The sequence below is a fragment of the Lissotriton helveticus genome, chromosome 5_1 (genome assembly GCF_964261635.1).
Source record: "Lissotriton helveticus chromosome 5_1, aLisHel1.1, whole genome shotgun sequence".
Taxonomy (NCBI): domain Eukaryota; kingdom Metazoa; phylum Chordata; class Amphibia; order Caudata; family Salamandridae; genus Lissotriton; species Lissotriton helveticus.
In genome coordinates this window covers 2,002,595,795-2,002,618,567 of record NC_136065.1, presented here as the reverse complement: position 1 = coordinate 2,002,618,567, position 22,773 = coordinate 2,002,595,795, and the positions used below count along the sequence as shown (strand labels likewise).

Below are 22,773 nucleotides of genomic sequence, written 5' to 3'. Positions count from 1 at the left end.
GTCCCAAATACAAATGGGACCATCTCCTTCCTTGGGCTGGCAAAATCGTAGGTAGGGGACGATATTCCTGTTCTTAAATTTGATTAGCACCAGGTCCCCAGCAGTGTCTTTGGGCAACGTACCTAGCCACCCCACCCTCCTAACACTCAGGATTCCACCATCGAAATCAGGTGGCAAAGGTCTATTATTCTATAGCCAAAAAATAACCTTGTTAAGCAGGTCTTGGTGTGATTCATGTTTTCCCTGGCTAAGTGCAGGGACCCCAGAGAGGACTGACACATAAGGGGCAGCTTCGGGAGGTAAATTAATACGTGGCATTCTTACCAAAGCGGCTCTTGCCACTGTGTGAGTTGCTAGCACAGGTTTTAATGTTACTTTAGGGCCTGTTAAGGTAGGTATATTTATAGACAGTAATGGAGTTTCACCATTCTTACACATAACGGGCTTAAGCTTTTCGGAGGTGATAGGAGGATTAGGGAAAATGGGTATTGCAGTTTTATTGGTTAATGGAGAATTCTTTTTAATCATTTCCTCAATACTAGTCAGCATTTCCCCCAAATCAGTAATTTTTATAACCAAAGGTGATATGACAGATAATAACAGTTGCTCGAACTGGGCCAATAAAGACGATTGAGGGGACGATACCGGGTCATCTATTTTATCTGCAAGCATATCCTCTATTGATGTGATTGGGTTAGGGAGGGGTGATGTAAGGCTGGTGCACAAATTTTGAATTTTAGGTTGGTTATCATTGACATTTTCCCAATCATGCTTCCATTTCATGTTAAGACCCTGGGGCAGTACATTGGGTTGAATTTGGTCTTTATTTGAAGGTAGATATAGGTCCAGCGGAGTGCCATTTAAAGTATCGGAATTATTGCCCATAATAGGGGGGAGTGATGCATCCGGTACATACTTAGTGCCACACAAGGCATTGAGCTCCTCCCAAATGGACATAATTTGTAATCAAAAACGCCGAAGAGCGGCAATACACAGTGCAATGTAAGTCAATAAGTACGTAAGAAGCGTCTCTATACCTCCTCCAATACAAAAGTCAAGTGGGGTGGCCCGTCCCGTCCTCTTCTGGCCTCTGAGGGCCGTAGAGGGCCCGCCCTTTGCCCGGGCTTATCCCTGCGCGTCCCGCGCGCGTCCCGGAGGGAGCCTCCTCCTTTTCAGCGCCTCCGGGCGCGCAGTACCAGGAAGTGACCCGCTCGGCCTGCTGGGAGCTGTAGTTCCCCGGCGGCCGTGTAGATGGATGTCAACGGCGGCGGGGGGAACAAGCAGCGTGTGGGCCCCAGCAGCGGCGTGTGGCGTGTCCCAGGTAAGGCTGACCGCAAAAGACCCCCCGCTCCTCAGTGGGAGCCATCTCCTTTTCAGCGCCTCCGGGCGCGCAGTACCAGGAAGTGACCCGCTCGGCCTGCTGGGAGCTGTAGTTCCCCGGCGGCCGTGTAGATGGATGTCAACGGCGGCGGGGGGAACAAGCAGCGTGTGGGCCCCAGCAGCGGCGTGTGGCGTGTCCCAGGTAAGGCTGACCGCAAAAGACCCCCCGCTCCTCAGTGGGAGCCATCTCCTTTTCAGCGCCTCCGGGCGCGCAGGACCAGGAAGTGACCCGCTCGGCCTGCTGGGAGCTGTAGTTCCCCGGCGGCCGTGTAGATGGATGTCAACGGCGGCGGGGGGAACAAGCAGCGCGTGGGCCCCAGCAGCGGCGTGTGGCGTATCCCAGGTAAAGCTGACCGCAAAAGACCCCCCGCTCCTCAGTGGGAGCCTCCTCCTTTTCAGCGCCTCCGGGCGCGCAGGACCAGGAAGTGACCAGCTCGGCCTGCTGGGAGCTGTAGTTCCCCGGCGGCCGTGTAGATGGATGTCAACGGCGGTGGGGGGAACAAGCAGCGCGTGGGCCCCAGCAGCGGCGTGTGGCGTGTCCCAGGTAAGGCTGACCGCAAAAGACCCCCCGCTCCTCAGTGGGAGCCTCCTCCTTTTCAGCGCCTCCGGGCGCGCAGGACCAGGAAGTGACCCGCTCGGCCTGCTGGTAGCTGTAGTTCCCCGGCGGCCGTGTAGATGGATGTCAATGGCGGCGGGGGGAACAAGCAGCGTGTGGGCCCCAGCAGCGGCGTGTGGCATGTCCCAGGTAAGGCTGACCGCAAAAGACCCCCCGCTCCTCTGTGGGAGCCTCCTCCTTTTCAGCGCCTCCGGGCGCGCAGGACCAGGAAGTGACCCACTCGGCCTGCTGGGAGCTGTAGTTCCCCAGCGGCCGTGTAGATGGATGTCAACGGCGGCGGGGGGAACAAGCAGCGTGTGGGCCCCAGCAGCGGCGTGTGGCGTGTCCCAGGTAAGGCTGACCGCAAAAGACCCCCCGCTCCTCAGTGGGAGCCTCCTCCTTTTCAGCGCCTCCGGCCGCGCAGGACCAGGAAGTGACCCGCTCGGCCTGCTGGGAGCTGTAGTTCCCCGGCGACCGTGTAGATGGATGTCAACAGCGGCGGGGGGAACAAGCAGCGTGTGGGCCCCAGCAGCGGCGTGTGGCGTGTCCCAGGTAAGGCTGACCGCAAAAGACCCCCCGCTCCTCAGTGGGAGCCTCCTCCTTTTCAGCGCCTCCGGGCGCGCAGGACCAGGAAGTGACCCGCTCGGCCTACTGGGAGCTGTAGTTCCCCGGCGACGGTGTAGATGGATGTCAACGGCGGCGGGGGGAACAAGCAGCGTGTGAGCCCCAGCAGCGGCGTGTGGCGTGTCCCAGGTAAGGCTGACCGCAAAAGACCCCCCGCTCCTCAGTGGGAGCCTCCTCCTTTTCAGCGCCTCCGGGCGCGCAGGACCAGGAAGTGACCCGCTCGGCCTGCTGGGAGCTGTAGTTCCCCGGCCGCCATGTAGATGGATGTCAACGTCGGCGGGGGGAACAAGCAGCGTGTGGGCCCCAGCAGCGGCGTGTGGCGTGTCCCAGGTAAGGCTGACCGCAAAAGACCCCGAAGTACTCACCTGTGATCAGGAGAGAAGCCAGTACTGTACCTTGTAGCCCAGTACTGAATCGCAAAAGTAATCCTTACCGGGTTTACTAGTAATCTGTATTTTTTCCATAGGAATCCATTGTCTGCTTTTCCATGAAATTTCTTTTCAAGTGTCTACTTTTGAAAACTTGAAATATTCTTTAAAAACCATACGAAATACTGAAACGTAATTACTTACCTGTTTTAAGTTGAGACCCCAGTGCTGGACCTAGGAGTCCAGTACTGGATTACAAAAGTAACAAGATCGTACTTTACCTGCAACCTGAATTTTCTCCCATTGGATAACATTGCCAGATTTCTGTTGAAAAGTTTCTAAGTGTGAACTTTTAAAATAGCTTTATAATCCTGAAAAATCACTGCTATAACTAAAACGTTTTTACTAAATTGTTTTCAGCTTAGACCCCAAGACTGAACCTAGGATCCAGTCCTGGAACTACCAAAGTAATCTACAAAGTAATCAACAGTGTTTATATGTTAGAACTGGGATTTCCGATTGGCTCAGGCTTGCGCCAAAGCCAGGCAGAAACCACTATTCTAGTCAGGGCAAGGGAGTCACACGCTAAGATAACCCCTGCTCACCCCCTTGGTAGCTTGGCACGAGCAGACAGGCTTATACCGGAGGCAATGTGAAAAGCATTTGCGCACGAACACAGCAACAACATCCCAGGCACACTACAAAAAGAACTTCACACAAGGATATATAAAAATAACTTTTGTATTCTCAAAACACATCAGATAGTAATCACACAATACACATTGTGCCAACTGGCACGGGCAATATTCACAAGGGATTATTTACACAGGACAGGGCCATGTGGGCCACTGTCAGAATCAGCACTTAGTAGAAATAGCACTTAGAGTAACTGTAACACCAAATAACAATTATAGACCACAACCAGTAACCACTGATAAAAGGTAGGTACACACTACGCAATACTAATAACCATAGGCATTGATCACGCATGGACACATAACCTCTCTAGTATAAACTATACCAGGCAAAACAACCTCCTAAGCATGAAAGCACATCTAGAGGTATCACAGGCATAATGGCATTGCACATTACGCATAAATCACATTAGGCCTAACCAGTATAAATACAATAGGCAATCTCCTCACTAGTCTAAACACATTAGACCCTACCCCCTAAGAATAATTCACATTTAGGGGAGTAACTCACAGAGTGAAAATATCTCAATAGCATAAACCTACATAGGTAAAACAACCTTTAGAGGTATCAGATACAGGGTGCGCCAAACATACTATAAACAATACATTTCCTAGCACCACATCACTCTAGCACATAAACCACATTAGGCAATTATCATCACAAACATGGTTAAAAAATCACATTGCGCAAAAATCACATTAGGGCCTTGCGCCCTATCCACATACCAGCCCCCTGGCCAACTGGCCATCTCAAGAAGGGGCTCAAATGCCCTGTGTCCAGAATGTCAGGGCACGCTGCCAACGCATTGCCAGTCAGGGGTGCGCCACCGGCGCAAGTCTAAACGTTGCAGCTGCCCACTACTTGCTGGGCAGCTGGGAACAAGAACAGGGCCTAAACATTGCAGCTGGCACTAAGTGCTGTGCAGCTGTTGAAGGCCTGGCACCTCTGTGCCACTCCTGTAACTCTCAGGGACTCTCTTTCTATTGGCGCCTAAACGGTGCAGTTGCCCACTACTTCAAGCAGCTGTAACATAGCAAAATTGCGGCATGGGCTCTTACTAGCCCTGGAAATAAAAACTGCGCCCAGAAGTTGGAGCCCTGAAAATGAACCAAACCTCTGGAGCACCCTGGCTCCTAAAATCATGGTGCGCAACTTGGGGTATCACGAACCCCCCCCCCCCCCGGGCCCTTTCAACTAATATGGCCCTGCCAGTCAAATATAAAAATAACCAAAATGGCAGGGTGGTGCGGGGCTCTACTAATAACATGGCCCCCATCGTTGGAGCCCCTATCGGGCTCTAAAGATAATTAATGCCCCCTGTCGGTGGAGCCACGTAGGCTCTGACAACAACAGCACCCCCACGTTGGAGCGCGCTGGCTCTGTGAAGGATCACGGGCCCCACGGGACCCTGTAAAACTACGTCCATGTTGTAGAGGCCCTCTGAGCATACGGGGCCGCTCGGATTCCATCTCTCTGCCCCCCAGCTCCTTTGGACACTCACCGGCTGGGGGCGACGGCAGCACTCTGTCTCCGGGGGCTCTGGGCGGCGCCTTACACACGGGGCTCTCTCTCTCTCTCCTCATGAGAGCCCTGCTTCGCGACGCGCCCGCCTTCCGGTACCTGCGGTCAACAGGCAGGGCTCTCCCTTGCACATGGGATCCCCGCTGGACACAGCAGCATTTTCCCTGAGCTCTCTCTCCTCTGGCCGCCACCGTGGGGCTCTCCCTTTGGCTTGGAAGACCCGCGACGTCACACAGTGGCGTAACTTCCTTTTTCGTCCGGCAGCCCCACCCACCTCCAGGCGGGCAGTGGACGGTGATTTCGGCGGTGACAACGGAGGGGTAGGCTCCCTCGAATTTAGAAACAAATCCAGCAAGCGGGGTGGGCACCCGCTAAGGGCGCCATGCACGGGGTAGCACCCGTAATATAAATAAATAATTCGACGACGCAGGGTGGGCTTCTGCGAGGAGATCCTCACAAAGAGAAATGGCAGCCTGGCGCTGCGAATGTAAGGCAGGAGCGCTTCCCCCCTGGGATAACCACAGCGCTCTGCCAGAAGTAAAAATAAAGCACTCCAGTACGCAGAGAGAGAGACCCAGGGGCATTTCAAGCCAACGCCAGCACTCACAAGGTGCTGGGGCAGCCCCCAAGTCCCTAGGGCTACAAGTAGCCCAGCAAAACGGTTCCAGCAGTCCTGAATGGATTAAGGAGGAGCAAAAGCAGCTAACAGCAAGGAAAAAGCCCTCCAGAACCCAGGGGCTGGGCATGGCCCAGGGAGGCAAGCCTTCCCCTGAGCCCCAGCAGCAGCACGCCCCTGGTTGTTTCAAGTTAGGAAAAACAAGAACATTTTCATGGGGTCACAGCCCCCTTTTTATACAGCAAAATCCTTTGTCTAGCAGGGTGCAGGCAATGGGAGAACCAGCTACAACTGGTTATGGGAAACTCCTGAGCACTTTGTTTTGCTCTGCCCCTCTCTCCCTTTCACTGGCCAGGCTAGGGACATCAGACGCACCACAGGGGGTGGAGCCAGCATTGTGGAGGGAAGTCCCAGCCCTATTCAGGTCCCAGGTGCAACTCCTCCCTGCCATCAACATGCATATCTCTCCATTCACCACTGGGGCAGACCCATCCTGACTCCTGGAGCCAGGCACACCAGCCAGCTTCAGCCAATCACAAGCCAGACAGCCAATTCACATTCACTGCACAGACATGCCAACTTCTAGAAGTGGCAGTTCCACACCAGATACAATAAAGCCGCACTCATCATCGTGCAGCATTCAATCTCACGAGTTCGCACATACCAAACTCGACCCTGCACACCCCACACATCAGGAACTACCATGGTCACACATATTCCCCATGCATTACTATGGGAGGGCAGGTCACTCTCACCACACATACACAGAGAGCGCACGCACTTAACACTGGGCCACAGTGAAAAAGTGCGCAGAGGCCTAAAATCACCAACACCAGGTTACAGAAATAGGCTAGGAAAAAGCAAAAAGTTTCAGGGTGAACCTGCCAAAAGGGCCAGGTCCAACAGAGACCCATTGAGCTCAAGGCTAAATTGTGTGTAGAATTGTGTTGCCTACTGCAACCCCTGTACCTATTGTATTTACAAAGTTTATTGCCTTTCTGCAAGGTACTCATCTGAGACCTCTCATATTGAGAACAGTATAATTTGATACCTGTTGGTTCAAAAAATAAAACAACTATATCTTTGATATAAAAACAATTGGCCTAGATTTAGAGTTCAGTTTTTGAGTGTGTGAAACCTTTTGCTGACTGAGTGTGTACAACAAATGCTTTACACTGTCCTCTGGTACTGCCTTACTGCTCGACCAAGCTACCACTATAGAGAGTAAGGTCACACCTGGCTTTAACCTATGTTATACCTCTGGGGTTTGTGGGCTCTATACACACTGTACCTTATTCTGGTCCAGTATATATAGAGCCACTTTCTCACAGACCCCAAACTAAGGATTGAACTACCTTGAACATTTAAGGGGTCGAAACGTTGACCATTACCTACCCTAATACAAGCACTGTCTTTACAGTGCTATGTGTATATACTCGAATATTTGGCCTGTTATAGGACGGACAGGTTTCAGTATGTAAATATAATGTATATATGTCACATTACCTCTCCCTTATCTATTACCCTCACTCACTTCGATACAGAACACTCCTACCCCTCCTCCCACACTAGAGCAAAATTGTTGCAAAAATAATCATGTTTCACATGTATGAACATCTTCGTTGTCTAAGAAGTTATCAATGCTTTGAAAATAAATTGCATACATTGCGAATTTGCAAATTTGGTGTTGTGAATGCCACCATTTATTAAGTACTGTTAAAATGTTTCTACTGTGACCAATTGTTTATTGTACTGTATGTTTGACCCGGGTCAGGTAGCATTTCGGGTAACCCCATAGATACTGAACACTTTGGGGATAAGCATGGTGTCCACATAGAAATGTCTAGATCGCATGAATGACATGTATACCCACAGAAAAAGGAGATGCAGTTGGTGTTTTGGTTTTTTGTATTTTTGCAGCATGCTTTGGCATGTAGACACTGAGGGAAGAGGTGTGGCGCCGCGGCCAGGGCGACTGACTCCGGAATCTGGGGATCGCGGTTCGATCCCCGGCACCGGCGGCAGATTAGCCCAGCACCATGTGACTCTGGGCAATAGCTTGCATAATCTTCCCGACGGCCCCAGCGCCTAGAGACCCTAACGGGTGATTGTGCGCTTTACAAATGTGGATATTATTATTATTATTATTATTATTATTATTATTATCTTTCCGATGCTCTTTCTGACATTTTTATTGGGGTTAAGGTGAGATGACACCATGGATTTCAAGGACGTGCATGGTTGCATGCAGGAGAGAAATATGGCTCTTTACATATGATTTGCAGAGTATATAAGACATTGATTTCTGCGAAATTATTTTGTAGATGATTTCGGTTTGTTTTCTTTTGTAACCCATGTCCTGAGGAGGCCCGAATTAGTGGGCAGAAACGCGTCGAACAGAACAAGAGGAGGAGTCCAATGGATTAAAAAATGCTATATAATAATGTATAAAGACACACAACATATGGACTGAGTGGAGAAAAATTACCCTCACACTTGTGTGTAAATAACTACCTACCCTCAGATTGCCCATATATTTGTATTGTGTTGCAACCGGGTTAGAATGGATGGGTAGAAGGGATTAGGATTATTTTTGTAATATGGATTTTCTTATGTTTTTTGTGTAATGTTTTTGGTTGTGTCATGTAAAACATATAAAAAAGAGTGCAATTAAAAAATGATGTGAAAATAAGTGTGGAAAGTTCAGTGAGTGGTTGAATTGTTTAAAGCAATTACCCGGAGACTAGGTTCCCACTTGAAGGAAATAATGTATTTCTTTCCTACCCTGTATTGTTTTCAATTGATCCCCACACATCCTTTTGTGTTTTTGTTCCTGTGTTTTTGCCCAGGTGTGTTGGGTAAATCAGGGCATACCCCTTGCTTGTGGATATTTACCTACGACTCAGGCAAGCCACAGTATTTGGTTACGGGCCAGCCGGCCACCTCCTCAAAGTCCTGTCTGCTTCACAATCCAAACATGTGGTGCACCGCCTGGGCATCAGTCTCACTCTCTGCTGGAGACACGCACACCTGAGTTGCACAGTAGGCTCTAGCGGCTGCCGCGGTCCTGTGGGGTTGGGACCTGTGGGGTCACTGTTGATTTAATTTACCGCCGGCAGTGCCGTGCGAGCAGCACTGCCCTGATTTGGGCCTCCCACAAACCTTTAACTGCAGAAGGACGTAACGTTACATCCCGCGGCACGGCACCGATTAAAGTCACTGACTTCATGTCCCAGTAGTAGCCATTGGGCACTGCAGGTGACGTCAGTCAGAACTGTGTATTGCTGCGCCCGGAACCTTCTATTGATGCATATGGCTACTCGCAGAAGCCAGTGAATTAGCTGCTACTGGCTCAACTAGCCCCATGCCGGTCGGTAGCAGTGCGCACCATGGCGCGCTGCCACTCCAGATTTACTTTATCAGCATAGCAGCTCTTATGCTAGTAAAGACTGGACAGCCAAGACAGGCTCTTCAGTGGGGTGATGCGGACCACCACACTGAAATGCATTCGTCTAATGCATGTTGCGTGGTACTTGGCAGGGCTGCATAAAGGCTAGTTAACTCAAAACTAATCAACTAATCAGAGTCCTGAAAGCAGCTAAAGACAAATCCACCCCAGGATTTGCGAAGGAGTAGCAGAATGTTTGGATCAGAAAATTGATAAAAAATCCTTTGCAAATCCTGAACCCTGGTGCTTTGGAATTAGTGAGTGCTCAGCTAATCATTGAACAAGTTTTGCTACTTCTTTGTTCCTTCAAAGTTTCCTCGCCACTGCATGATCTTGTCTAGCCTGGCTCATGAAACTCAACAGGACCGGATGCTATTACCGTAGTCGATGAGAAAAGGTATCGCACTAGAAACAACGGAATGAGCACGGGTGACATAACTTCTTAAATAAACTAAACCAGATGCCCCATCCAACATCAACTAATGCCAATGTTGCCTGTGTGTGCTGAGGTGTTGGAGGAGGTGACCAATGGACAGTAAAGTTTCATGAAAATTGAAAGTCAGATTAGAGTAGGAGCCAACATCTGATGTTAATATATCTGCCTGTTATCCCTTGGTTGCTGGATTAGACCTTGGTTGATAGGCTGTGGTCAGGATGATTGCAGTGCTTTGTAAGCAGAATGATAATGTTGACGTCTGAATCTTTATTCTGATAACACAGCTTTAGCTAGATGTTATGCTAGAAGCAGACCACAGACTCTGTTTCCATCTCCGAATATCAGTCTACACAATCTGATACCGCTGAACCTAGGAAAGAACAGGAATCCATTGAGAGCCTCATACCTCTCATTTGGACTACTAAACTTTCTACCTAGTTTCTTTTTTAAAGGCCTCTTTTACAGGTTCTCAGACCCATTCTGGAAGGTCACAATGCAGAAAGGGGCTACTTGGTCTCACTGTAGAGGTTGAAGTTGTCTGCCACCGGTGTCAGAGACAGAATAAGTTCAGTACTTATCTTTTAAGAAAAGAGGATACTTTTTAATCACAGAGTAGTAATAAATACTGCAAAATCTAACTTGATATGCCAGCCAGTGATCTGATTACAATTCTCCCGTGTATCTTTACATCTGTCGAGCCCCCACCAGGTAAACCCACTCCGGAAGACTCCTTTAACTCAGTTCACATTCTTGAGCGAAGACAGTGCCAGGAGCCACTGTGGTAGTCAGGCAAGGTCCACATAAGAAACATGTAGCCACCTGGTTTCACTCTGCAGCGCAGAAGCCCTGGCACTAAAGCTGCCCGATTTAGGAGCATCCAGATCATTGATGTAACCCCAGAGGAGACTAATCAATCTCTGCCTTGGTTATGCCCCTTCGATGGTCCAACAGTCATCGAAGGCTGACCTTTATGCCCACCCATTTAATTTAGATGGCCGGATGTACAGGTCAGTTTCACTGCCCGTCACTGCCAGGAAAAAACTGCCAGTAAGAGGCAACAAAAACTGCTCCATGTTTCCCCCACTATGTCAGAGAACTCCGGTTGGCAAGGGGAGCATTTTTATTTCCAAAAAGAAAATCGAATATAAGGGAGAGTAAAAAAAGAGGAAGTCTGATGGATGGCTCTGTCATGTTGGCGGAGCCGTGCATCAACCTTGAATTAAAAAAAAAAACATTGATGGGAATCGCTGTGACAGAGGGCCCTACTAATGTTTACAAATGACCGCCAGCTTGGTGGTTACGTTTGGTGGAGTACGCTCAGCCTGGTTGTCATTAACTCCTCCGCCAGGCTGAAAGAGAATACATCGAGCCAAGACTTTCATTATCTGGAGATATACCATATAACATATTAGGTGCAGTAGCATTATTGATAAAATTGCTAAACACTTCCTCTCATCTTCAGATTGCAATGCGGCTCTAGTTGAAGACAGTGCCCAGCTGTGTTACATGTCAGAGTATCAATCTCCTGTTTCTCTTTTTTGTTTCTTATCCTAGACCCGTTTTCCTTGGGGTTTTATTGTGGGAGTTTAAGAGACAACCTAAATATTGTAACAAAAAAAATACTAGCATTTTTTTTTTCATTTAAATATCGTCTCAACGCTTTTCTTGTGCCTTTCGCTCTTTGTTTTGAAGACTGGTCTTTACTTCTAACCAACATATTACTTTGTGTATTTTTTGTAGGGGGTTCAGAGAGTCGTAGAAGCAGACATCGCTCTGACTAGATCTGGCTTACAATATTGGTACTCTCTGACACTAATGAAGGTTTGCTAATCTTCTTGTTCTTTATATTTATAACCTTTTCTTACCTTCAATAACTCCACATCCTGCTGCTGACACTTCAATTCCATTTCAGTAATCCAACTTCTTAGGACATATTGCTGTTCTTCTAATTTGCTTACTGACTCATTGATGCTCTGCAGACTTTTCTTCTCTTCCTCCTCCAGGTTGCTGAGGTGACGAGATTTTTCCTTCTCCAAAAACATCTGGAGTTTCTCAAACTCATAAGTGATTTGCTCTCTCTGGCTCTTGAACTTGGCCTGCAACATAAAAATAAATCATATATTCACGTTGCTAGCACCTCAGAAATATGTAATACATTTATCAAGGGACTCAGGGCTGACATAGGTTTTGTTGTCATTCACAGGGTGATTGAGGGCCATCATATATGCCATACCAGAGACAGGGGTGTCCAGTAGGACAGCAGCAGGCATAGAAGTAGTCTTTCCCTACAGGAATCTCAGCTGTTCTGCTTTTGATACACACTTTACAATACATGATAAATACAATACCAGATAAAAACTTACTTGATACAGCAATATGTTTCCTAAAAACCTCACAGCCTATGAATTTTCATTCATCCGTGCCTGGCAACATTAGTGTTGTGTCTTTATTTTGTAGCAATTATACTCCTATGTTGATTGTTCAATGTGTTTTCACTAATCTTCATTTTATTGTGGGAGTTTAAGAGACAACCTAAATATTGTAACAAAAAAATACCAGCAATTCTTTTTTTTCATTTAAATATCGTCTCAACGCTTTCCTTGTGCCTTTCGCTCTTTGTTAGGAAGACTCTTAAGGCATTTGGTTTAAACCTACAGACAAGTGGTAAAACATAGTAAATGCCTCAAAACCCATTCATTCATTTGCATAAGAAAAACTATTTACACACTTACTATACATGAAGGGAAGATGACATATCTTTTATCGTTGATACAGAGACCCATTTCCAATGAGTGGAGAAATATAATATTTTTCTCAATGAATTCAGTTACACTATTGGTATCATTTAGAGAATGAGTACACATACCACAGGGTTTATACATTTTCTAAAGCTGGACTGTTCAGTGCACTTACCACTGCCTATCGAGCTAGAAGTCTTGTTGATCTCTCAACATTTTGCATGACAGCTCCCGCAAAAGAAACTGGTAGAACCAGCGCGTCAATGTTTTGGAGCCTTTGGAGAGAATACTGTACACTTCCCGCATAGGAATATATTTAGGCCTAAAAAGAACCAGACATTCAACAGCAGAAAGCTATTGCAATAGATTCAGGGTCTATAAAAGAAACATAGGGCGGGCTTCTGTTTTAGTGGAAAATATGTCATACACTATCAGAATTCACACGTTAGACAGTATCCATAACTATCAATCTGGCCAGAAATCTGACTTTTTACTTTGCTTTTAGAATTCTGCTTACATACTGTCTCCAGAAGGTTTAGCTTGCCTCTCAAATGTCCAGATGCAATGCACATAACTTTGCCACCAAGCAGGAGTTAGGCCTTTGAGAAGTAGAATAAAAGGACCAAGTGCATACTGGTCATATGGTTGGCATAGGACATTCCTCGGAGACATGGCTGTACAACACAGCGAGGGTGATAACCTCCGAGGGGCAGGCAGGCTGGTGGGTGGAGCAAGAAGGCAATATTGAGGTGGTTGTAAGGCTAAAGCTAAGGCTCCACCATGTCAAAGAGCAAAAGGCTTAGAACAGAGATTGAACCATATATCACATATTAACTGTTACAAATTACCATCTTTGGTGTTGGATTCGCCCAGATTCTTTTACAAGACTGAAGGCTACTAATATGCTTTCTTTTTTTTAAAATGTATTTTCCAAAGTATTATTACAGAGGTAAGGCAATGTCAAAGAATCATCCAGGTCCCCCCACTACACCCCTCCACCCCCCCTTGTGCAACAATATGAATCAAGGACATAGATGTAAGTAACAAAGCAAATTATACAGTGGATAGACATGAGAAAAAAAGAAAAAAAAGACAAAGAAGTCAAACAAAAGGAGACAGGGAAAAAATATGGCAAAATCCTAAGTTTTCATGATTTAAGTATGTGCCGATTAGGGAGAGAGACCCTTAAGTTGACAAATAGACTAGTTAGCCCTATGGGCCAGTATGATCTAGCCAGGTAGTTAGGGGTTCCCAGATGTCTTGTCCCTTCCTTTGCCCTTTATGGCCTTTTTTGGTGTAGATAGCCTTCTCAAGGTGATAGGTTGTGACTAATCTAGCCTACCATTGGGAGAAAGGAGGAGGATCTGCATCTACCCATAATGATGCTATGCATATCCTCCACACTGTCATTGCCACAAATATGAGTGCCCCGCCCTTCTTTCTACTAACCTCCTCTTGGGTCCCTAATAAGATAGTCGTAGTGGTCACTTCTATGGCCTGGGAAATAACCCTTCCAAGTAAGTCCTGTATTTTAACAAGAAGTGGAGTAAGTTTTGTGCAGGTGGCAAACATGTGTACTGCGTCTATACCAAACTCCGAGCACCTAGGTCACAGCGTCCCCTTGCCTATTCCCCATTTGGCGACTCTGCTAGGAGTAATGTATAAAAAGAAAATGGTGTTAAAATATTGCATCTGTAATTTGGCCAACAGCAGATCACTCTGGGCAAGTTTCAGCGCATTATAATATGTGCTGTGCAGGACCTCCAACTTTACTTCCCATTTGTCTGCTATTCTGGGTAGGTCATCAGGAGTTTGACTGTTTAGTGCAGAGTAGATGGAGCCAATCCGAGGCGTAACTGTTTTCGATAAGTTCTATTTTCGCAAACCCGGCGGGTTCTCCAGCCTTTCGAGGCAGAAAATCGCGTATGGCGATATGCTTGAAAGCGTCTTGGTCTTTTAATCCATATTTGCTTTGAAGCTTAGAGATTAGGTCTCCCAGTTTTAAAATACCGGCTTTATACCGTTCTTGCAAATAAGACCTCACAAAAATAGCAGGCAAATCACAATTCTTGTTGATATGGGAGAAGTAGTTCAATCTCCCTAGCCCGTAAATCCAACGAACATTACTAAAGACCTTAAAGGTGCTCATCAGTGTCTTGAATCTGACTCACTTGTAATATCCAAAGGACATTTGTCTGGTGAGACATCCACGGGCCTCCTCTCCTAGTAGTAATTGAAATGGCGAAGGAATCCCAATAGGAGGAGAGAAGGAATGTTCCTTCACTAATTACACACTATATTGCAAAACTGAAGCCCAATAATAAATCACTAGGTTGGGGAAAGCCCATCCATCCCTCTCCCTGGGAAGAGACAGTTGCTTTAGCGCCCGTCTGGGTTGTGAATAAGCCCATATAAATTGGTTAAAGAGTTGCTGTAATTTTTGTAACATGGTTTTGTTAAATTTTAGTGGGATCGAAAAAAATACAGTAATTTTGGAAAATAAGTCATTTTAATTACATTGCATCTACCCACTAAGGTCAAATGTAGATTGATAATTCGATTAAGCCCTCTCTTTGTTTCAGTAGCTAAACAGATTCTATTTTCTGCCACTATTTCATCCACATTTGCTGTCACAGTCACCCCCAAGTATTTGGCCTTTGTGACAACCCGTCTATCTACCCAGTTAATTTCTTTATTAACAATCATTTTGGTTTTATTTTTATTCAGTGCGTACCCCCAAATGTTCCCAAAATCTTGGGCCTCCAATTCCAATGCTAAAATAGCACTTTCAGGCTCTGGGGTAGCTATGGCCAGATCGTCGGCGTAAGCCATAATTTTAGCCAAAAGCAAAGGGGAGCACAGACACTCTTGCCTGGTGCCCGAGAGATTTTGAATTGCTTAGTTAGCCTCCTATTTATTGATACACTGGCTGTCGGGTTCAGATAGAGAGCTTGAACAACTTGTGTTAACTTTGGTCCAAAGCCTTCTCATAAAACCCCAGAGAAACTGTAAGGAGACCCGGTCAAAGGCTTTTTCAGCATCTAATAGAATTAATGACATTGGGTCTCCTGTTACTTGTGCTGCATAAAACAAAGTAATGGCCCGCCTAACATGTTCGGTGGTGCCTTTCTTGGGGTTGAATCCATATTGCCATTCTGGGACCAGGGGTTCAATTACTGAAGATATTTTCATTGCAAGGATTTTAGAGAAGACTTTTGAGTCACAGTTGGTAAGCGTGATTGGCCGATATGATCCCATTTCTAACAGGGATTTATCTTTTTTAGGAAATATAGAGATTTTAGCATTGGACCAAGAAGCAGGCGGAGAGGCCCCGTTAAAGATAGAGGTTTCTAAAGCGGAGAAAATGGACTTAATTTGGGGGAGCAAACATTTTATATAATTCCACAGGGATACAATCAACCCCTGCAGCTTTCCCATCCAGCAAACTGGCTAGAGCTTCGGCAATGTCTTCCCAAGTCAGAGTAACATCGAGCTAATCGCGATTTTCCTGACTAAGTTGGGTTAGAGTCACTTCTTCTATACATTTAGCGATCTCGTCCTCTGAGCTACTGTTCTTCTCTGCATATAAATTAGAATAGAACTCTCAGAAGCCCTCTTGTATTTTACTGGGGTCATTAGTCTCTTCTCCCGTTGCAAGTTGGATCAACAGTATTTCACTGCCTGTAACCTGCTGCCTGGTTTTAATAGCCAGATGATGGCCAATAAGGTCACTACATTCGTCGTTTTTTTCCTGCGTCATAGCCCACTTAGCTGCAACCTTCTCTGCAAATACTGACACAATTTCAGCTTTAATGAGTGTCACTTTGTTTTGGGTAGACTCAGTATCCTCCCCCCACCCTGAACAATTTGAATTTGTTTCTCCTCTGCCTTTTTCAGCTTTCCCTGAAGTTCACAGATCAATAATTTGTCTTTCTTGTTTTTCCTAATTGAAAACTTAAGTGTCTCCCCCCGAATACCTGCCTTTAATGTGTCTCACACAGTCATAATTGGGGTCGATCCCATGTTTATCTCAAGAAATTCTTGAGTCCATGCTTGCATGTGTGTCCGATATCCTGCGTCTTGTAGTCATGCTTTCTCAAAGCTCGATTTCGGGGTTTCCCTCCAGTTCCCAAGTTCCCCAATATTTCAAATAAGCGGATTGTGGTCGGACATAAAACGCGAAGCAATATCTATGTAGCATTCACGGAGTAGAAAGGACTAGATCAGAAAGTAATCTAATCTAGCAAAAGACCGGAGTAGGGCAGAAAAGTAAGTATAGCCTGGCAGAGTACAGTTTAGGTTGGCCCAGGCATCACTAAGCCCATGAGTTTGAACTAGGTTAACTATTGCTTGATATACTCGGGGCTTCCTTCCCGCATAAGTCCATTTATCATCCGCTTTCTAATTACAGGGCAGGTTGATATTAAGGTCACCACAGATAATAATTCGGGAAGGCCAATGGGCAAGCTCCCCTGTAATCCAGTTAATGATCCATGGGTCGTCTGCGTTGCTCCCGTAGATTGAGCAGAAGGTAAAAGGGAGATTGGGTGGCAGGTGGCACTCTGCAATTACCCATCTGACCAATGAGTCAGATTTCACGCTGGTGTATTTTAAAGGTAGTCTGCTTTCAGCCATGACCCCTATGCCTTTTATTTTCGCACCCTGTGTAGTACCCCCTATAGTTTTAAACCCCAGTGAATTCAATAAGTGCTTTTGTGAACCCTCTATATGCGTTTCAAGGAGGCTGACAATATTGGCCCCCAGTGATCGTAAGCCCTGTGCTACATTTTGTATCTTTGTAGCTTCATTCAACCCACATATGTTCACTGAAACACATCTAAAAGTATTTATCTTAGTCATTTGAGCATTTTAAGGAGATTAAACCAATAAATTCTTGTACCCTTAAATACGCTTGACTTTGTGATCTTATTTACTTTACCAAGTGTTTTAACCAGTGATTGTATGTAGAAAAAAAGTGTCCTCAATTCAACCATTTCATTGCGATTTCCCCCCTCCCCCCAACCTCTCCCCCACTCTCATTGAGCAATCCGGAATAATCTGAGTGATAGTAGTCAGGAGTAAGTCTCCACCACTAGGACACATTTTAGAGATTTTAGGTAAGCCTTCGGCTATGTCTAATCACACCTTATATGAAAACATTTAGATAGGTGTGCCCTAGATTCTTTATAGAGCTAATCAACGAAAAGGGAGCACAAAATAATAAGAGAAAGAAAGAAGAGATCCCTGCCCCTCCCTCCTTTACCCCTGCCAAAAAGCCTGGAGATAATCTCCTTAGGGTTAACTTGAGCCCTTCTTAAACTTGATTTCTCCCAGGTATTCACCAGCCTTAATCTCGGACAAAAAGATTTTAGAAGACCCATTAAAGATAACTTTAAGTCTGGCTGGGTTCATTAAATACACTTTAGCTCCAATCTGTTGGAACAGGGAGATTAGCGGACGCAAGTGCCATCTTCATTCTACCGTCTTATGGCAAAAGTTGGGTTTCGCAAAAAAAGTTACCCCGTTGGACCCCTTCTGGGAGTTAGGGCAGGCCTGGTCGTATGCAAGTTGCCTAAGAAGAAAGTTTCCAAAGTACACCAGGAACGCCTTTGGTTGTCCACCTGATGAGCTGCTGCCGTCACTTTGTCGTCTCAGATTAAAAGGGAAGCTATGTGCCCTTTGTACCTCATGGTCCCAGTCACAGCTTGATTGATCAGGAAAGGATTCTTGTAGAAGTTTCACTATGTAACGCCTAGGATCTTCTCCCTCCATCCCTTCTGGGATTCCAAGCAGATGAAGGTTGTTTCTGCGTTGTCGACTTTCCTGTTTCCCAGGATCATTAGATCAAGCAGACAGGCGGTATTGGGGTCGCTCGGATTTTTAACGGAGGAGACTTCTGTTTCCAAACACTCGGTGCGCCCTTCAACCATGGTGATATGGTCACTTATGTCAGAGCAAATTTTATTCAGTCTTCTCATGACCCCTTGTAGTTTTTTAGCAGCCCCTTTTGATGTGCTTTTACCCGCCCGAGCATCTTCTTGGAATTCTTTTATAGAGGCTAGGATCGAAGCTGGTGAGGGTTCGGTAGTCTCTTCCGCTGCGCTCTTTGTGTTTTCCCACAGCGTCGTGTGAGAGTCCTCTTCTTCAAGAGGGTAGGACATCTGTGAGTCTGAATAGTCCCACTTGAGCTGGCTGCATCTTTTAGCCTTGCTTCTTGCCTTCCTAGGGTGTTGTACTGTTCCTGTGTCCTTAAGTGACTTCTCTCTATTGTCTTCACTTGTGTTAAATCCCCCCTCGTCCGAGGAGGTCCCAGTGCCATCCGATACCGAACAGAAGTTTTCAGTACCTGTCTCTGGTGTCCATGGGACTTGAGGGCCAGAGGCGGCTTTTAGACCCTGGATACAATTATCAATACCGGCTTCAGGAGTTTTAGAAGTATTCTCCAGGTTACTTGTCATGGGGTTGGGGTCACCTCCTATTTTTTGGGCTAAAGGAGCTTAAGATAGCATGTTCCCCTGAGCAGTCGGTGCCCCAACATCCCCTTCTACATGTAGACTTGGAGGGGTGGTCAAGTAGTCAACCGTTTCTTGCAGACCACTCATTGTCCCCATGTCAGCTTGTTGTACCCCTGCAGGGTTTCCCTGGGCCGAGAACATTCCTTGCTGAGTGATCAGCATAGTTGGCTCATCAGTTAGCGAGTCCACGGGGGCACTCTCGGCGGGAGATGTGTGAGGTGCAGGCTTAGTCTTAGAGTCTGTGGCAGGAAGTGGCCCCTTAGCCCCAGAAAATAGCTTAGAGACTGAAGGCTGGGAACCCACTAAGTCCTTATGCACACCACATCCCCCGTACCTCCCTACCATTTTTTTTTGTTAGCACTGACCTTGCGCTTGATTTTGGGCATGTTCTCTCCTAGTCCAGTGTCTCCAGTATCATCCTTGCTTTTGACGGATCCGGAGTGGTGGGTTCTCACGTTACACTGATTTCTGATCGCAACTTATCAAGGTTGTGGTACCAGATAGCCCTTTCGATACAAATCAATACATCCAATTTACTACCAATTTGCAGATTTCCTGGGTTCAATTTACATTAATTATATAATTTGAAATTTAGATATGTCATTTTTCAATATGAAACCTGGTAACGCTTAATCTGCTCTTATTTTGGAAATGACGCTGCGACTTTTGCCGATTTGAAAAAATTTCAAGTCTGACTTTGGGCTAGCTCACCCACATAGTTGGGGCAGGCTCCTCCCCTGCTTGACCACAGTGTGACGGTCTGTGTGATTTTAAGCAGACCACCTTGGGAATTGTACTTACACCCTCTACCATACACATTCAGATTTCTTATGGGGAACCGGTGAGGACTTCTCCAGTGGGGTCCAGACAAGTGGACCGAAAAAGCGTCTATTCTTCTTTTGACTCTCTCCACCAGTACCTATTCCTTGAAAAAGTCTTAGTGCAAGACGAAACACGCGTTGGCGAATCACGTGCTGGGAGATTTTATATATGAATATTTTTTCCAATAAAGAATTGATGAAATCATAAGAAGATTGACAAATAACTTATTTCTGAATAATCTGAATCTTTGAATCTGAGGACTATGTCTGCTACACTTTGTCCTATTGTCCAGTAGAGGGTTTATGAATGAATGATCACTTTGTTGGAATTTAAAAGAGACTAATAAGGTGTGCTTGGGTAGCCTCAATTTTGTTTTTGTCTCCGATATCAGTGTTGGCATTAGCTGCTCTTGACTTGCTGGTTATCCCGGTTTTAGCTCCCCTGGTCGACATGATCTAGACCAGCGCCGATGCCGCTGAGCTCTCTCACGTACACAGATCTCTAGTTTAGAGAGGGCTGGAGCAAGTACCAGTGAAGCAGCGCACCGCACAATCCAGAAAAAAAGCAGCGTCCGCAGCCCCCAACACACTCGTGCAGGAGCTGGCACCACCCAGGAACCTTTGTAGGTTTTGGAATTTACCGCATCCGCGATAAGCAATTCGATAAAGGCTGGCTGAGGGCATAAACCGATCGTCTGCAGTCTCCTCGCTTTCAGCATCTGCATCGCAGGGTGCCTAGCCGATAATCGATGTGGCTGGCGTGTGCGGCCAAGTGGCGTACGTTTCGCTCTGACTCCATCTTGCTCCTACTATTATGCTTTCTTTTCTTGCATTCATTTGAATAGCAGCCAAGGATAAACTACAGAAGGAAAAAACAACAGTATGCATTCACAAAGGCAACAACCAATCATGTAAAACAAACCCTAAAATCCCTTGACTGGAAGCAACAAGTCAATCCCTGCATAGTGTTCTTCTTGTGGACTTCACTAGGAACCTTTTTACTCTACTAATAGATTAAGCCATTGTCACGGTTACTGTTCCTATATTTCAAAGTTCTTGATCTGTTCCTGCAAGATAAAAGAGAACTTGTTGCTTCCAGAGAAGAGATTTACAGGATTGCTCTTAAATGATTTGTTGGTGCATTTGTAACTGCATATTGTAGTTTTTCTCTATGCATGATGGAACTGTAGTGTATCTTGGCTGGTATTTAAATAAATGCATGAAAAGAAAGCATAAGAGGAGCCTCTGTGTCATTAATGAAAATCAAGACTTTGGGGTATATGCATCAAGGTAATCATTGTGATTACCAAATTGTGAACTGCTATTAGGAAATGCATTCCCATTCATTCCTTTGGGCCATCAGGCCCATTAGACTTTACTCCTGTTAACCAGTGGTAAAGTGCTTGAGCTCTCCCTCCCAAACATGGTACAGTTGGTATACTCCTGATTGGTACATTTAATTTACTTACAAGTCCCTAGTATAGAGTACTATATGTACCCAGGGCCTGCCAATGAAATCCTGTTAGTGGGTCGCACCAATTAAAGCAGCACCTTAAACCATGTCTCAGGCCTGCCATTGCAGTCTGTAGTGCAGTTTAAAACTGTCATGTCGACGTTGCACAACATATCTTTTGCCAGGTCTAAGCCTGCCTTTTTAATACTTACAAGTCACTCCCAAGGTAGGCTCTAATTTTCTATAGGGCAGAATGCATTGTATTTACAAAGTAGGACATGTATGTTTAATGTTTTACATGTCCTGGCAGTGAAATATCTCCAACATAGTTTTTCACTGTGTTAAGGCTGGCTCTCCCATAGACTAACACTGGTTTATCTTATCACATTTAATAAGTGCTAAATTCAGTTTGGGAGCAGCTAGGAAAAAATGTCAAGTACTCATTTGAATCGAAATTTAAAAACGACTTTAGTTTCCGGCAGTTAGACTCATTGATAAACTAATAAACCCTAATTTGCCAAGGATAGGAAGTATCTATTCCATTCTGAATGAACAGCGGCCTGATGATCTGAGTAAAATTGACGTTAAATGGCAGCTTAAGGTGAATGCTTCGCCGAATGCTTTCTGCTCTGGTTTAGGTCTAGCACAAATATATCTTTTATCTTCTAAATTGCAAGCGCAATTTTATAAAACTGCTTTTTTTCTGTATATAACACCCAGCAGAGTTGCTAAATGGACATCTGGCTCTGGGGCAAACAGCCCGCACTGTGCAGTGTACAGTGCCGACGCTGTACATATGTTTGCCACATGCCCTAAACTTCAACCATTAATTCAAGAGGTACACCACTTTTTGAGCAAGATTCTTTCTTCAGATATTCAACATACACCTTGTTCCATCTTGCTAGGGCTATATGATCGAGTAGATCCAAAAGCTGGCGGGGCATTCATCTTCGTTGCAATGTCTATATTACGGATATGTATAGCTACTTATTGGAAAGGCCTGAATCCTCCATCCTTTGGGCAATGGCAATTGAGGTTACTCGCCACATATAGGTTGGAATGGGCAGTTTATGCCAAAAAAGGTCAGAGGGCAAAGAAAAGGGGCCTGTTAGTTTGGGATCCTATGGCCAATTGGCTTGAGGCTATGAATATCTAGGCTTGAAAATATTTTGGCTATGCCCTCCTTTTTTCTTCCCTCCGCTCCCCTTTTCTTTACGGTTTCTTCCCCAGTGACTCATTTTTAGGTCGAGCAGACGTACTCTCAATGCGTGAGCATTGAGAGAGTCTGCTTCAGACCTAATGTTGCCCGTTATTGGGAGAGTGGACACCAATCTGACACGAGCGTTTCCTTCGCGGATTTCACCGCGGGAGCGCGCGTCTCACCCGCGCATGCGCAGAGTAACAGCATTTTTTTTTTATTTTTTTTATTTCCCAGCCCCGAACCGAATCAGGTATCAGAGCGCTTCACATATAGGCAGCCCCCACCCCCCACCCCCCACCCCTCTGCATGCGCACACACAGGCGAGCGCATTTACACGCAGGCACACGGCAGACACTCGCTC

At 46.0% G+C, this 22,773-nt stretch overlaps 1 protein-coding gene across 1 annotated transcript in view; it reads right to left on the bottom strand.

Annotated features, from left to right (window-relative positions):
• Positions 1–22,773, bottom strand: part of LOC144756164 (E3 ubiquitin-protein ligase TRIM39-like) — a 370,969-nt gene that overhangs the window by 213,701 nt on the left and 134,495 nt on the right. The window contains exon 3 of the mRNA XM_078645744.1: positions 11,550–11,780. Within this exon, the coding sequence (XP_078501870.1) occupies positions 11,550–11,780 (231 nt within the window). The remainder of the gene's footprint in view (positions 1–11,549; positions 11,781–22,773) is intronic.